Raw genomic sequence first — 13833 nt, 5'->3', positions numbered from 1 at the left:
GTATTCTTGACTTCTTAATATGCAAAAAGTTAAGGAACTCAATTAGATGAAAACTGCTACGAAATTGATCTGGGGCAAATACGTTGGCAATTCAAATCCAAGTCCGGGGACGACCTATGTCGCAACCTTTCAGTTCTCTAACCATTATACAATGATCCAACATACATGTAGTATAAACATCCCAATTACATATTACCTTAGGCGTAAAGAGCTGGATCAGATAACCTTGGTGTCGGAATAGCAACAAGAGGTCCTGCCTTCTTCAACACAATGCCAAACTTCTCCTTCAGATCCATTTTTACACCCTCTTGCAATACCCAATCAAATGAATGCAACAATGTTGCTAACTCATACATAAACATTCTCTCAGCCATAGGTATCCCTGCACATATTCTTCGACCCGACCCAAATGGAAAATAGTTAAAGTCATTACCACTATAATCCCATTTTCCATTGAAAAATCTCTGAGGATCGAACTCCGATGGGTTGACCCATATTGTTGGATCTCTATGTATAGCCCACACATTAACAAACACCCTTGCTCCTTTGGGAACTGTGTAGCCGCCCACAGCACAAGATGATGTTGGACAATGAGGGACTAAGAGTGGAAGAGCTGGATGCAAACGTAGCACTTCTTTCATAACTGCTTGCAGGTAGTGAAGGTTAGGGAGATGAGACTCTTCTACCATGCTGTCTTTGCCTACCACTCTTTCTAATTCTTCTTGGGCTTTCTTCATTGTTTCTGGTTTGTTCATTAACTCCGCAACTGCCCATTCTACTGTATTTGACGTTGTGTCAGTTCCGCCCACTACCATATCCTGTTTATCACACACAATGGCACAAATAAGTTTAATACATTTGAAAACTATAAAAGACTCGAAAATCATATTGAACTACTACGTGACTCCATAATGAGTTGGTAGATATGTGTCTTAGTTGAATTAACTTCTTTTGCTTTTCATTACATATTGAATTTGGATTCTCGATCTACCCTTCATTTTGATCTAGATTGTTTTAAACATATTATTATTCCCAAAAATTCAATACTTCTACCAGATAACGCAGCACATGATGGGTAAACTCATAGACTCAAAATGCCAACTATGGGAGTATAGTCAATCACTCAATCCTATCTCTATCTACAGTGTCAGGTAAAATCGTACTCTCAATTGTTGGAAACTAGTAAGTACCTTAAGATCCTATAAAAGAAATGTTGAACACTCTTACCATGAGCAAGGCCTTAAGATGTACCATAGTGAAAGGTGTTTTGGCATCTGAATCGTCCTTGAGCTTCAACATCAACTGAAGAAAATCTTTAGTGTCTTCTCTGTCACCATCTTCCATTTTCAGTCTTTGCTCGATGATCGAGTTAAATATACTATCGAATCGCTTAAACATCTCCCCTATCTTTCCCTGTATGCCTTGCAAGTCAAGTCGAGTTAATATTGGGAAAAAATCAGAAAGATTGGGCTTACCCAATAAATCAGTAATATCACCAACTACTTCTCGAAATTCAGCTCCAATACTAGCCCCCTCGCCCACTTTGATAGTACCACCCCACATCATGCTTGTGATTACATTGAGTACTGTCAAGAACATTTCCTCTCCAACATTTATTGGAGAACCTATTTTACTATAGACGTTTCCTACCATCCGGCGAACTTCTCTTTGACGAAGGGTGTAAACTGCATCGAGGGATGCATTTCCAAGCATCTCTCTAACACAGACCTTGCGCAACATGCGCCATTCAGGCCCGTATGGAGTCCATACAATATCTTTTCCACCGTAAGCGATACACCCTGCTACAGCTGGCACATCGCGGTTAGCAAAAGTGGTGTCGTGGTCTTTCAGTACCTCCTTAGCTATGGACGGTGAACTGATCACGACACCCAGCTTATTGCCGAGCTGCAGTTTGTATATTGGACCATAGGTCTGTGCCAGCTTTGCAAAGTAGGTGTGAAGCTCTGGATCAAGCGATAACAGATTTCCCAACACGGGGAGACCCCTTGGGCCTGGTAGTTTCCCCTTGGTTGATTCCTTCACCATCCATGTAATCCAAAATAACAGAAGCACTACTGTGAAAAAAGTGAGTACTGCCGTTGACAATTCAACCTTCTGATTGCTTCCAGCCCACCACCATGACCACAAATCAGAAAGGAAAGTGGAAAGTTTGTCATGGAAACATGTGACGGCCATTAGCACTTCCAGAGAACAAAATAGCTAAGGCTGATAGAGAGCCATTGGACTCAGCCTAAGTGCGCTAGGAAAATTTTTTCTATATCTTCTATATAATAAGACAGAGCGGTTTTTAGGGAGAGATGTTAGTGGCGTGGTGTGGATCGGCGTCTGAGGTGACACGTGTGCGGTTGTGATCATCTCACGTTTGAGGTGGACTTTGGGCTATCCATATTATAAATGACAATTCGCTTCAATGAATGAAATGTATTTGATTAAATGACTCATTTGATTAAATGACAAGTCATTCAGACAATTAATAAATATAAACAAATCGTGACTAACTTAAAAATGAATGGATCAATAGTCTTCATTCATAATCCCTTTTTGACTATCATATTATTACAGCTATTTTGGTAGTAATTTCCATTTCAGTTGGAAAATCCATTCAAATGTTTGGGGTGGTACAAATGACCAAGAGCTTATAACTCATATCATGACACAGCGGTTTTTAATTTGGAGAGATGTGTTAGTACGTGGTATGGATCGGCCGTTGGAGAGACATGTGTATGGTTGAGATCTTTTCAGATTTTAGATCGGCTTTGGGCTTTTAAGTATTTACATTGTTAATTGGGTTTAGCTGCCCAATAAATACCACGAGCATTTAAGTCTTTTACATTGTTAATTGGGTTGAACAGTCCAATCAATACTAATTAATATCACAATTTAATATGTATCAGTTTTCCTATTGATTTTATTAGCTTTACTAAATAAGCCCAATCAATATTAATCAATATCCTAATTTAATGTGTATCGTTCTCATATTGATTTTATTAGGCTTAATTATAGAAATATGCAACGTATTTAGGTCCTCTTAACACTTGTATCAACATACAATTTTTTTTAACAAACATATCAATGTATTATGCACAATTTTACAATACTAGCAACCTGTTAGCATCCGTCGGTTAAGTGATGATGTGTCATTTTTTTTTTTTTAATTTTCCACCTGGCAAGCCTTATGTGGCAAATTGTTTACATCTAACCAAAGTATGCACAACCCATCATTTCTCTGTTTTCCAGTGCCGCCGCCATGCTCCTCTCTCTACTCATTCTTTTATCTTTTTCTTCCTATTCTCTTCATATATATTTTTTTTATTTATTCCTCTTAATATCAACATCACCACCGAAATAATTTCTGATTTTGGGTATTTTTAGTAAGAACTTCAAATCTTGGTGTAAAGTTGGAGCAAACTCAATGTTGAACACAAAGTTAACTTCAAATCAATTTTGTTGTTGATATGTGAATTTCAATGATTTTAGGGGGTTTGAAAGGTTTTTTATTTCAATTCAAGAGTTTGGTGTAATTTGAGTTCGATTATGTCTGATTTTTTGTTGGATGTCAGATGGTGGTTCCGCTTAATACATTGGTGCTCATCTCAAATTTCAACCAAGCATTGAACACCTATATAGTTTAACCAAGCATCATTGAGCTTGAAAGCCCTTTAAAGTTCAAATCGATTATGCTTTTGGAGCAATTTGTTATAATTTGGTCGTTTGGTTTTTCGGGTGAGAAAGATACCGAACTAGTTAAGATCGCTGGAGGGAGACGAAACTGGGTCAAGGTCAAAGTGTCAAACTGGTCATGGTGTATACAATTTGCCACATAAGGTGTGCTGGGTGGAAAAAAAAAAAAATAAAAATAAAAATAATATGACACATCATCACTTAACTGACGGATGCTAACAGATTGCTAGTTTTGTGAAATCGTGCATAGTACATTGATACATTTGTTAAAAAAAATTGTATGTTGATACAAGTGTTAACAGGACCTAAGTACCTTATATATTTTTGTAATTAAGCCATTTTATTAACTTTGACTATATATATATATATAACCCAAATTGGTTGTTTCCAGTATAAGTATTGAAGGATTGAGCAGTCCAAACAATACCAATCAATAATATCCCAGTTTAAATATCACCAGAACACATTGGTTTTTAGAGAGACGTGCTAGTTCGCGGCGTGGATCGGGGTCTGGGGAGACACGTGTTCGGTCAAGATTTTCTCAGGTTTTAGGCGGGCTTAAGACCTTTAAGTCTTTACATTGTTAATTGGGTTGAGCAACCCAATCAATACTAATTAATCAATATCACAATTTAATATGTATTGGTTTTCCTATATATTCACTTTATTAGCATTGACTAAATAAAGGTAACTATACCATGGAGTGAATATGTTATGGGTTTCTTTGTTTAAAAGAGATTGCCTTTTCCATTAGTACGCGACTCTCTTGCTAAACAATGGAAGATTAAAGGTAACTATACCATCTCCATAGACAAACAACTCTTCTATTTCTTGTTTAATGTGGATGAAGATAGGACACAAATCTTAGAAGCTAAACCTATCCTTATTGTCGGCCGACTGTTTGTGGTGAGGCAATGGTCTCCAGAAATGGAAGCACAACGTAACAAAATATCCAGTTTACCAATCTGGGTCAAACTAATGGATCTCCCCAAGGAACTTTGGACGGACGATGGCCTAGTTTATGTTGTAAGTCTGATTGGCGAACCCTTGAACATGGATAAAGCTACTCGAGCCAGAACTCGATTATCATTTGCAAAAATCTGTGTAGTAGTTCTTGTAGACTACTCATTCAAGACCTCCATCCCAATCAAAATGGGAGAAAAAATTATTAATCTCTGTAGAGGGAATTTCCCGTCACTAACTAAATGACACGTGGGAGGGAAATGACCCAGGACTATAGATGTCCAGAATGAGATGAGAGCCATCAGATCAATTTTATGAATAAGTGATCTCGTGTTTATCACTAGTGTTTAGTAAGCATGTGTCAGGCATGTGATTAATCGCCTCTAAGTATAACAGTTCTCCAAGTCTTTAGGAACTGATATGGACATTTCCTGAACATAAGGAAACTGAAGAGGGCGATCTTTGATGATAAGGAAGAAATCGTAATGACATATCTTCAAGAGTTATATTTTATATATAATCTTTCCATATACGATGGGATATTATGATCAACAAGGAAACCTACCTCTAATAAGATATGGTCTAAATTCAGACTTCCATAAAGAGAGGATTCCTAATAGGAGGGCAAAGTCCAAAGATGGAAGGGAACTCAGAAGCGGTGAGGTTAACCTTAACCCTAGGACTCTCAAAGCTCTTCCTATATAAACCATAGGAATTCACTCTTAGGAACTACACAAAATAGGGTTTGATTCTTTTAAATAAACAAGTAGATCGGGCAGCCGCTAGGCAATTCAACCCTGAACTCAAAATCATCTCATCCCGTCTCTATTAAGAAAGAGGTTCCTAATCACAAGGCATGAGGAAGATCAGAGGATACTCAGAAATTCCCCTACAATCTCGAACTGGAATACCCCTGGATTCCAGTATCATGTTCAAGCTATAAACATTATGGGCATAAAGTCAATAGTTGTCCAGCAAGACCTAAACAAGTATGGAGAGTTAAGGAAAACTCAAATGAAAATGAGAAGGCAGAGAAACAATCAATGAGAATGTCACAGTTGAAGAGGATACCTCCACTGAAGAAGAATCACATTATGCTGTGTGATGATAATAGTTCACTAGACTCCCTAAACACATAAGGCTTTTCAACATGTAGGAAATGAACTAGTCTTTATTTCTCCCCAACAACTTTTTCCTATTCAAAGCTTCCTTCCATCCTCACGGATGGCCAAACTTGATGATGCTCTAGATTTAAGGAAGCTGAAAGAAAAGGAACAATATCTTCATGAGCACAACTCTTTTTAACTTCTAGTTGATAGCGAAGAAGACCTCAAAGATGATATTTCTGAAGGTGAGCCAACTGATCGAATACTTTCATGACCATGAGATTACAAGAGAAGTAGTATTCAAAGCCAAAACAAGAGCCCAAAAAAGAGCAACAGAAGATGTGACTACTCCACCACCTCCTATGACTCAGAAAAAAGAGCGGAGGTAGACCCAAGGGGTCAAGAAACAAAACCAATCATTTAGCATGATGACCAAACTCTGTACTTGGAACATAAGAGGACTTAATGACCTCAGAAAAGCTAAGGAAATAAACAAGTTCATTAGGGAGAATAAAATGTGTTTTTTGGGTTTATTAGAAACAAAAGTAAAGAAGTGAAGCGTGCACATATTAGTGGGTTATGCTCATCAGGATGGGGGTTTATGAACAACTATGCAAGCAACCCTAGTGGAAGGATATGGCTTCTATGGGATAACAACTATATGGCAGCCACAAAGCTACATGAAACTGCCCAGTTTTTGCATTGTCAAGTGACTTTTCACCAAAACTCTCTTAGTGCCCACATTACCTTAGTGTATGCCAGTAACATCAAGGCATTATTGGTCCATGGTGTGTCCTAGGTGACTTCAACAATATCTTCCTCTCACATGAAAGAGTAGGAGAACCTGTTCTAGCAAGAGAAACAACTCCTTTCGCAGCATGTCTCGCAAACACGGGACTAGCTCTTTATGTTTATGCATCATTCTAACTTGGACTTTAAGGATGATAATGCAAACATTAATATAGGTACCCTTGGAGCCATTGCAATGCAGAAAGGGGACCTATATATATACTCTATTTGCTTGAATGGTACATGGTTGTGGGTGGAAAAAAGTGTTTTAGTTGCTACCTATTGTATTTCCAATAGTGATGGATAAAATAGGGAATGAGAACATACAAGTGCAGTCCTCTACTAAAATGGTTGTGGTGCTCTAAATTTTGGAAGACCGCATCTGATCTTTTATAGTGCGAAGTATTGATTATCGTTAAGGCTGGCTAGAGTTCCAAATTTGAGCATGGTGTACTAATTCACAATGTTATCTTACTTGCAGGTTGTAGGAGGAGCATTTATTTCTACAATGGCGTTCCCACCCTACATATTACTGTTGGATGAGGAGCTTTCTATATATTCAAAATAGAAATGGCGTGTGTTGTAATATAGCATTAGTTTGTGATGTAAAATAGAATTGTTGTGTGTTCGATATTTCTAATATTTATTTAATATGCACCTATTGTAGGTATTGGCAAGCAAATGATCATAACAATTAATTTTAGGTATCTTTTTGCTTACTATAACAAATATTCTAATTTATCCTGGCTTCGGTTTTTGGTTAGATACGGGTGGTCTGTGTTGACTTTGTTGAACCCCATTCACACAACTTGAATTTATACCTCATTTGGGCTATGTTGAACCCCTTGAAATTGTGCTTCGGTTCTAACATATAACAAAGTTTGTCATGAAGAGGGTATCATATTATCTTTTTCTTTTTCTTTTTTTTATGCTGAAAGGTAATTGGTTGTTATAAACAAAAGATTGAGCTACATGGAATTAATAAATAAGTAATGCTCAAGGAAATGGTATTAGCTTTATTAACCATTTCCTATTACAGTGAAAAAGGGTTGGGGCAATCTAACTCCCATCTTACTTACACCCGCTCCAAATGACTTTCAATTTAACTATGAAAGTATGTAATATGTGAGGCCTCTAAGACGACCTTACGGTACCTAAAGGGGAAGACTTACCAGATGCTTTTGTTTTAGATACAACTTTCATATGAATGGTTTGTTTTGTCTGATTCTATAGTTACAAGTTTGTGTAGATATATTTTGTAGTTACAATATAATGCTAGTTTGTGTAATTATATTGTGATCTAAAATTATCTTTTGGGTATTCCTATTGCAGCGGGTGAGCCAAGGACGAAGATAAATGGTATTGTGAAAACAAATTGGAAGAATCTACGTTAAACTTATTAAGGGGGTTGAGACTGAGAAATGAATATTGCATGTTGTATGGTGCTATTTGTGGACTTTGTCGTGTGAAGGGAAGGAAAACAATGCTATGATATGATGCTTATGGAAGAAATGAAGAGTTGTGGAGTTCAATGTTGCCACAGTGATTGATGGTCTCTACGCAATAAGTGGCTCAGTTAGCTAGCTTGTTTTTGGAAGGCCATACAAGAGCAGAATATACGTTTGGATCAGAGGAATTCACACCTTCTGTTATAAGCATTATCAGATTATCAGGCATTTTTCAACATCTTGATTAACAGTTGTTGAAAACTTATCGATTCGGATGCAATTTGTACTACTGTACTATCATGAAGCTTGGATATTGTCAAAACCCCAAAATCCAAGCTTAAAAAAAAAGATTTGTAAACAATTTTATTTGATCAAAGAGTTTTGGGTTATTTATTTTATGATCAAATGTTCTATACCAATTACTTTAGTGCCACTAAAACTATTTTTTGTTCTTTTTAAACATTTGCGCTATCAATATTATATTTAATATAAAGGAAATCAGACACTATACATTACATTTTTTTTTTCTTTTTTCAACATGCGCAATACCTAGTTTTATCTCAATTAGTAGAGTATACCATAATTAACATGGGCATTTAAAATGGACCAATCTTTTTTCTACCATGAAATACCCTTCATAAAATATTAAAATCAATTATTCAATGCCTTTAAGAAGGACTATTTAGTCATTTCAAATTTTACTACCATCTATACCCTTAAGATTATATAGTAACTTAAGGACGTATGTGTAAATTCAGGTGGAAAATCAACTATACGCCCCTATTCAATTGTTCGCGACTTACCCAGCATTCATTGTCCAAATAAATACCTTTTATGAAATTAAAATCAAGAAACCAACCGTCTCTCTTCCACTTTACGACTTCCCCTCTTTTGCAAACAGAAAATGAAATAATATCAGCCATCGTTCTCTCTCTTCCAATTGAGTTCTCCACAAATAATCGAACGTCTCAACCAAGCCTTCAGTCAAGACAATTCAAGTAGGCCTTTTTGTTTCCAAACACTAAATCCGGATATCCTTGAGACTCTGTTCCTCTGATTGGGTTTCTTTTGGCAATCAAAGATAGTACATTTATCTGATAATACCAAATATTCATTTTTTAAGTTGTAGATTTCAGTCGCATCAGATTTGTGTATGTGTTTATAATTGAATGCCAATTCTATGAATGTGGAGATATACTTCTCATTCTCATCAATTAGCCTATATAAATTTTGATTTGTTTGACTAATCGCTTCATAAAATGGGGTCTTGCGGTTTAATGAGGTCAGCTGCTTTGTGTATGATTTTATTTGTTTCTCTGTTTGTGATTTAAACTTAAAAAGGTCATGTTGACGTATCATTTTCTTTTTTGTTCTTTCTCTTGCAAAATAAACTAATTCAGCATAAAATTTCAAACATGCAGTCAATTTGACATCCGTGCTCTTATACATGTTATAATTATTTGGTTCTGAACTTTTCTGTCGATAACTCATCCCCACATTTTTTATTGTTAAGATATTATTGCTTTAGACATGTATTCTCTCAGGCATTATCTCGTCTTTGGAAATTGAAACTAATTAAGTTGTTATTACACATTTTATTTCAGGTAAGAAACCATCTCCTATGTGGGACAGATTGGTACTCAATAAGATAAGGGCAAAGTTAGGTGGAAGGGTCCGATACTCCGATGTATGATTTTGGGCTCTGCACCTTTGTCTCCTGACGTCATGGACTTTTTGAGGGTGTAAGTTAATGCAAATTTGCTCAGAATACATACATCTAATATATTTTTTCCACCTTTGGTCACTTGGAGTATTTGTTGTTTCATAATTAACTTTATGAATCGCTTCCCAGATGCTTTGGTTGTAGCATTCTTGAAGGATATGGAATGACTGAAACTAGCTGTGTTATAAGCTCAATGGACGAGGCTAATACGTTATCTGGTCATGTTGGTTCTCCTATTCCCGCTTGTGGTAAGCTGTTGTTTTATAACTTATTAATCAGGTTTCTTATTTCTTGGTTCTTGGGTTCAATGCAGTTAAGAACTCAATGATAAAACTGATGTGCATGTTCTAGGTTTATTCATTACATGGGTTAAAAACATGGCATTTTTCTGTAGTATTTTTTTCTTGGTATGACTATTGACTGAAATGGCAATTGATAAAGGATGTCATATAATCATATTGTGTTTAACGAAGTCTTTCTGTGCATTTTTTTCGTTCTTACAATAAATTTCTTTATCACTCATTACATAAATTTTTATTTATTTCGAAAGAAATTGCAAGTACTATATTAAGGGGCTTTTTATCTTGATTGTAAAGACATATTATAACTTATTATAATCTTACTTCTATTTAAATAATTCCTCCACCAATTGTGTTTTTTACACTACATTGACATTTTTTTCCCAATTTTTTCCTCATCATTTTCTTGATATTACAATACCCAAAACGGAATACAATCACTAAATTGAATTTCAGATAAGAGTAAATATGTAATTCCACGGTTGGTGTTCACAGTAGTCTTATTGGTCCACCTTTGGGTTGTATTTCAGTAGTTGCCTATTTCTATTCTTTTTTCTATCTGATTTTCATAGATATAGTTATCATTCATTATACTGAGAGTGTCAATGGCAACATGGTATTTAAGATAATAGAGTATTGATGCTTGGTAATCAAAAAATTTGATTGACGATGGTGGTTTGAGTTCAAGGAAAGTTATAAATTCACTTGGAGTGATTCACCTAAAAGCCATTTTAAAGCCATTTCTTGGCCTACCACATAGGATATATAACACTTGGCCTTTACTATGTTATTGATCATATCAATGTGCAATGTGAAATTTGTCTATGCTCTTGGTTATATCAATGTGTAATGTGTAATGTGAAATTTGTTTATGCTTTTGGCATCTACGGTCACAGCTCAATGATGCATCAATTAGAAAAGACTAGGGTTATTCAATTACAAATCAATAAATCTATTTTATGGTGTGTTGTAATAATGTTAATTTCTAGATATAGTTATATTGTGTATTGATTTATGAACGAACTTTCCTTTACAATAATCTTGCAGCTGCGATATACTTAAAATGATCCTAACACGAAGTTGGTTTTTGAGAAACTTATAGTCTATCATTGTCTTCATTTTCTTTGGGGCTTGGTTTAGAGTATCTACTACTCCCTTTTCCATAGCATAGTTGTTACTGATGGTAAATGATGGTTCAATATATTTTTGCTTAATCGCTACTTTATTTGTTTAAGTCAAATTAGAAACAAAATGGTATAAGGTGGAAAAGGGCTTTCGTAGAAGCTAGGTGCTCAACAAATGAATCGAATGGTGTTTTTATTTGTGCCCAGTACTTTGCATACCATTGATTGGTGTGTGTTTATGGTTTCTGTCAAATTGTAAATACTTTCTTCTTTCTCTTTAAGAATATGTGTGGTATGCCTTGGTCTTTTTCTGCTTTTGTTAATATATGGTACCCATATTGTCCTTAAATGAAACTATTGGTTAGTACTTTAATTAGGAGTAATTGGTCATTTTATGTGCTGGTGAATAAAAAAAATCAAAACCACGTCATTATTTCAATTGTACGCCACCATAAATGCATTTAATTAGGCATTTAATTAAGCAATTTAATTTATTAGCCGTTAAAAAAAACGAAAAGACCTTAAACTTCGCTCTCACCAACGAAGGGTTGCTCTCCTCTTTTCAATATTCCATATGATTATTTAGTTTTTATTTCGTGAATGCAACTGATTATTCACCTTGGTGAGTTGATTTCAGATTTTTGGGAGAGCCAAACGCTAGACACAAAATAAGATTCAATCTTGAAATAAATCATGCGCTTGATGAGGTAATATTACAGTTTATAGTAGGATCAATCACTCAAACTTAATAAAGATAAAGATAAGGAAGAGTAGGGATCACTACACAATGAAAGACTGAGATCACCCTACTTACCGTATGATAAATCCATAAGGTACGCAAGTTATTCTCTTTTCTGGTTAACTTTAATTGTGTTATAAATAATCATATAATTTATGTTTTGATTTTTCCTTTTTTACGGTTTATACTTCGAATATTCATTTCAAGGATTGTTCCAATTTCAGGTTACTACTGTCTCATCAAGTGCAATTTGCAACTTCTCATTTCAAATGCAAAGGTACGGTCTTCTGCCTAAATTATTTCTATTTTTTTATTGAATTTTTGGCCTTTCAACATATGTTGTTGAGATACTACTGACCATTTCAGTTAGTTAAATGCGTTAGCTTTTTTTTTTTTGGTAATCACCAGTTTAACTTTTACTGTTCACTTTAGGCAAAAATAAATCTCCACACACCAAATTGTTGCGTAGCCTTCTGTATATAGTTTTTTTGGAATTTATGTTGGTAATCACGAACTGTTTGATTAAATGCTTATTTGATGTTTATGTGTGTTCTACTTTAATATTTTTTGTTCTATAATCGTTGTATTAGGTTTACATTTTGAGGATAGTACCATGGATTTTGTATTATAATGTACTGTCCTATGAATTTGGCACTCATATGTCTTTCTATCTATTTTTATACACCGTTATCAAAATTTTAATAAGGTTTCATGTGTCACACTACATGGAAGGAGTAAATAGCATTATCAGTAGAACAAACAATGCTAATACCACTTGGATTCCACAATGCAAGACCACAATGCTAATGTCTTGAGTAATATGTGTTATTTGATATTTCTTATATATATATTTTAAATGCTTATATTGAAGTAATAGTAATTTTCATTTAGATATATGAATTCTTTATACTAACTTTAATTTTGTGGATTTTTTTTTTTTGTTTGTTTATCGCTCTTTCCGGTCAGGCTCCCTTCAATCCAATCGTTTAGGTTCATTAAGGTGTTTCATGTTAAAGCTCTTTGGTGTACTGTTACGATTAAAACTAATGTGTTTGCTGATGAATGGAATATGTGAGAACTGCTGCTCTTTCAAGTAAATTCAGTAAATACTGTTTTGTGTACATCTTTTTATAGATTATGTAGATTCTTTTACACATGGGAATCTATCTGTTATGTATCTATTTATATCCTTACAAATCTCTAGATATCTTACGAGCTATATGTAAAGTCTGCCATTGTGCACCACCATGTGTGATCAGTGATGAGTACATATAGCATTGCTAGCAAGTCCATTTGTTGCTCCATTACATCCTTTGAAATTATGTATCGTTTAGTTTTTGATTTGTTATAGTTAAAATTATAGCTAAATTATTTTATTGAATCATAGCTATAACTTTCTTAATTAATACATATATTTTTTGTCTAATTTGATGAGAGATTTCTGAAGGCGTAAGCAAAATCCAAGTTAGAAAATGAGAACTGAGTGTTTTTCAACTCGACAGTTTATATTTTTTGCTAGATTTTTGCTGGAAAGAGGTTTGGTTTATACAAAAAACCATCAATAAACCAATTGTTAAAGTAATTAAGAAAAATTTTCATTTTCAATATAGTTTTGAGGTTTTGAGTGTTGTATCATTGATTTCTAATATACAGTTTGTTTTTGTTACAGTCTTACAGACACTTGAGTGACAGATTTTTATGAAAGAAAACCAAATGCACACACATCATGCCAATCCTGCCAACGATGACAACCTGATTTTTTGGTCATATATTGAGATAATAATAATATTTTGTTATAATATATATTATGAAACCTAGAAGATGCTCCTATTGAATGTATTTTTTATTTTATTTTCTTTCTCACATATTTAGTTCTTATATTTTCTAAAAGTGTTGTATGTGTCAGGATATGTGCTCAAGTTTTAATCAAAATGTTAACT

The 13833-nt window shown here is 34.6% G+C and overlaps 1 protein-coding gene across 1 annotated transcript; it reads right to left on the bottom strand.

Annotated features, from left to right (window-relative positions):
* Window positions 1–42: 42 nt before the first annotated feature.
* Window positions 43–2354, bottom strand: LOC147513184 (flavonoid 3'-monooxygenase CYP75B137-like). Its single transcript, XM_086596201.1, has 2 exons — window positions 1228–2354; window positions 43–818 (listed from the first exon to the last, which is right to left on the bottom strand). The coding sequence occupies exons 1-2, from the start codon at window positions 2194–2196 to the stop codon at window positions 198–200; spliced, it is 1590 nt and encodes a 529-aa protein (XP_086452327.1). The 5' UTR covers window positions 2197–2354; the 3' UTR covers window positions 43–197.
* Window positions 2355–13833: the final 11479 nt, after the last annotated feature.

The sequence above is a fragment of the Coptis chinensis genome, chromosome 3, assembly GCF_015680905.1.
Source record: "Coptis chinensis isolate HL-2020 chromosome 3, ASM1568090v1, whole genome shotgun sequence".
Taxonomy (NCBI): domain Eukaryota; kingdom Viridiplantae; phylum Streptophyta; class Magnoliopsida; order Ranunculales; family Ranunculaceae; genus Coptis; species Coptis chinensis.
The sequence above is the reverse complement of the archived record's forward strand: the minus strand, read 5'-3'. Positions and strand labels throughout refer to the sequence as shown.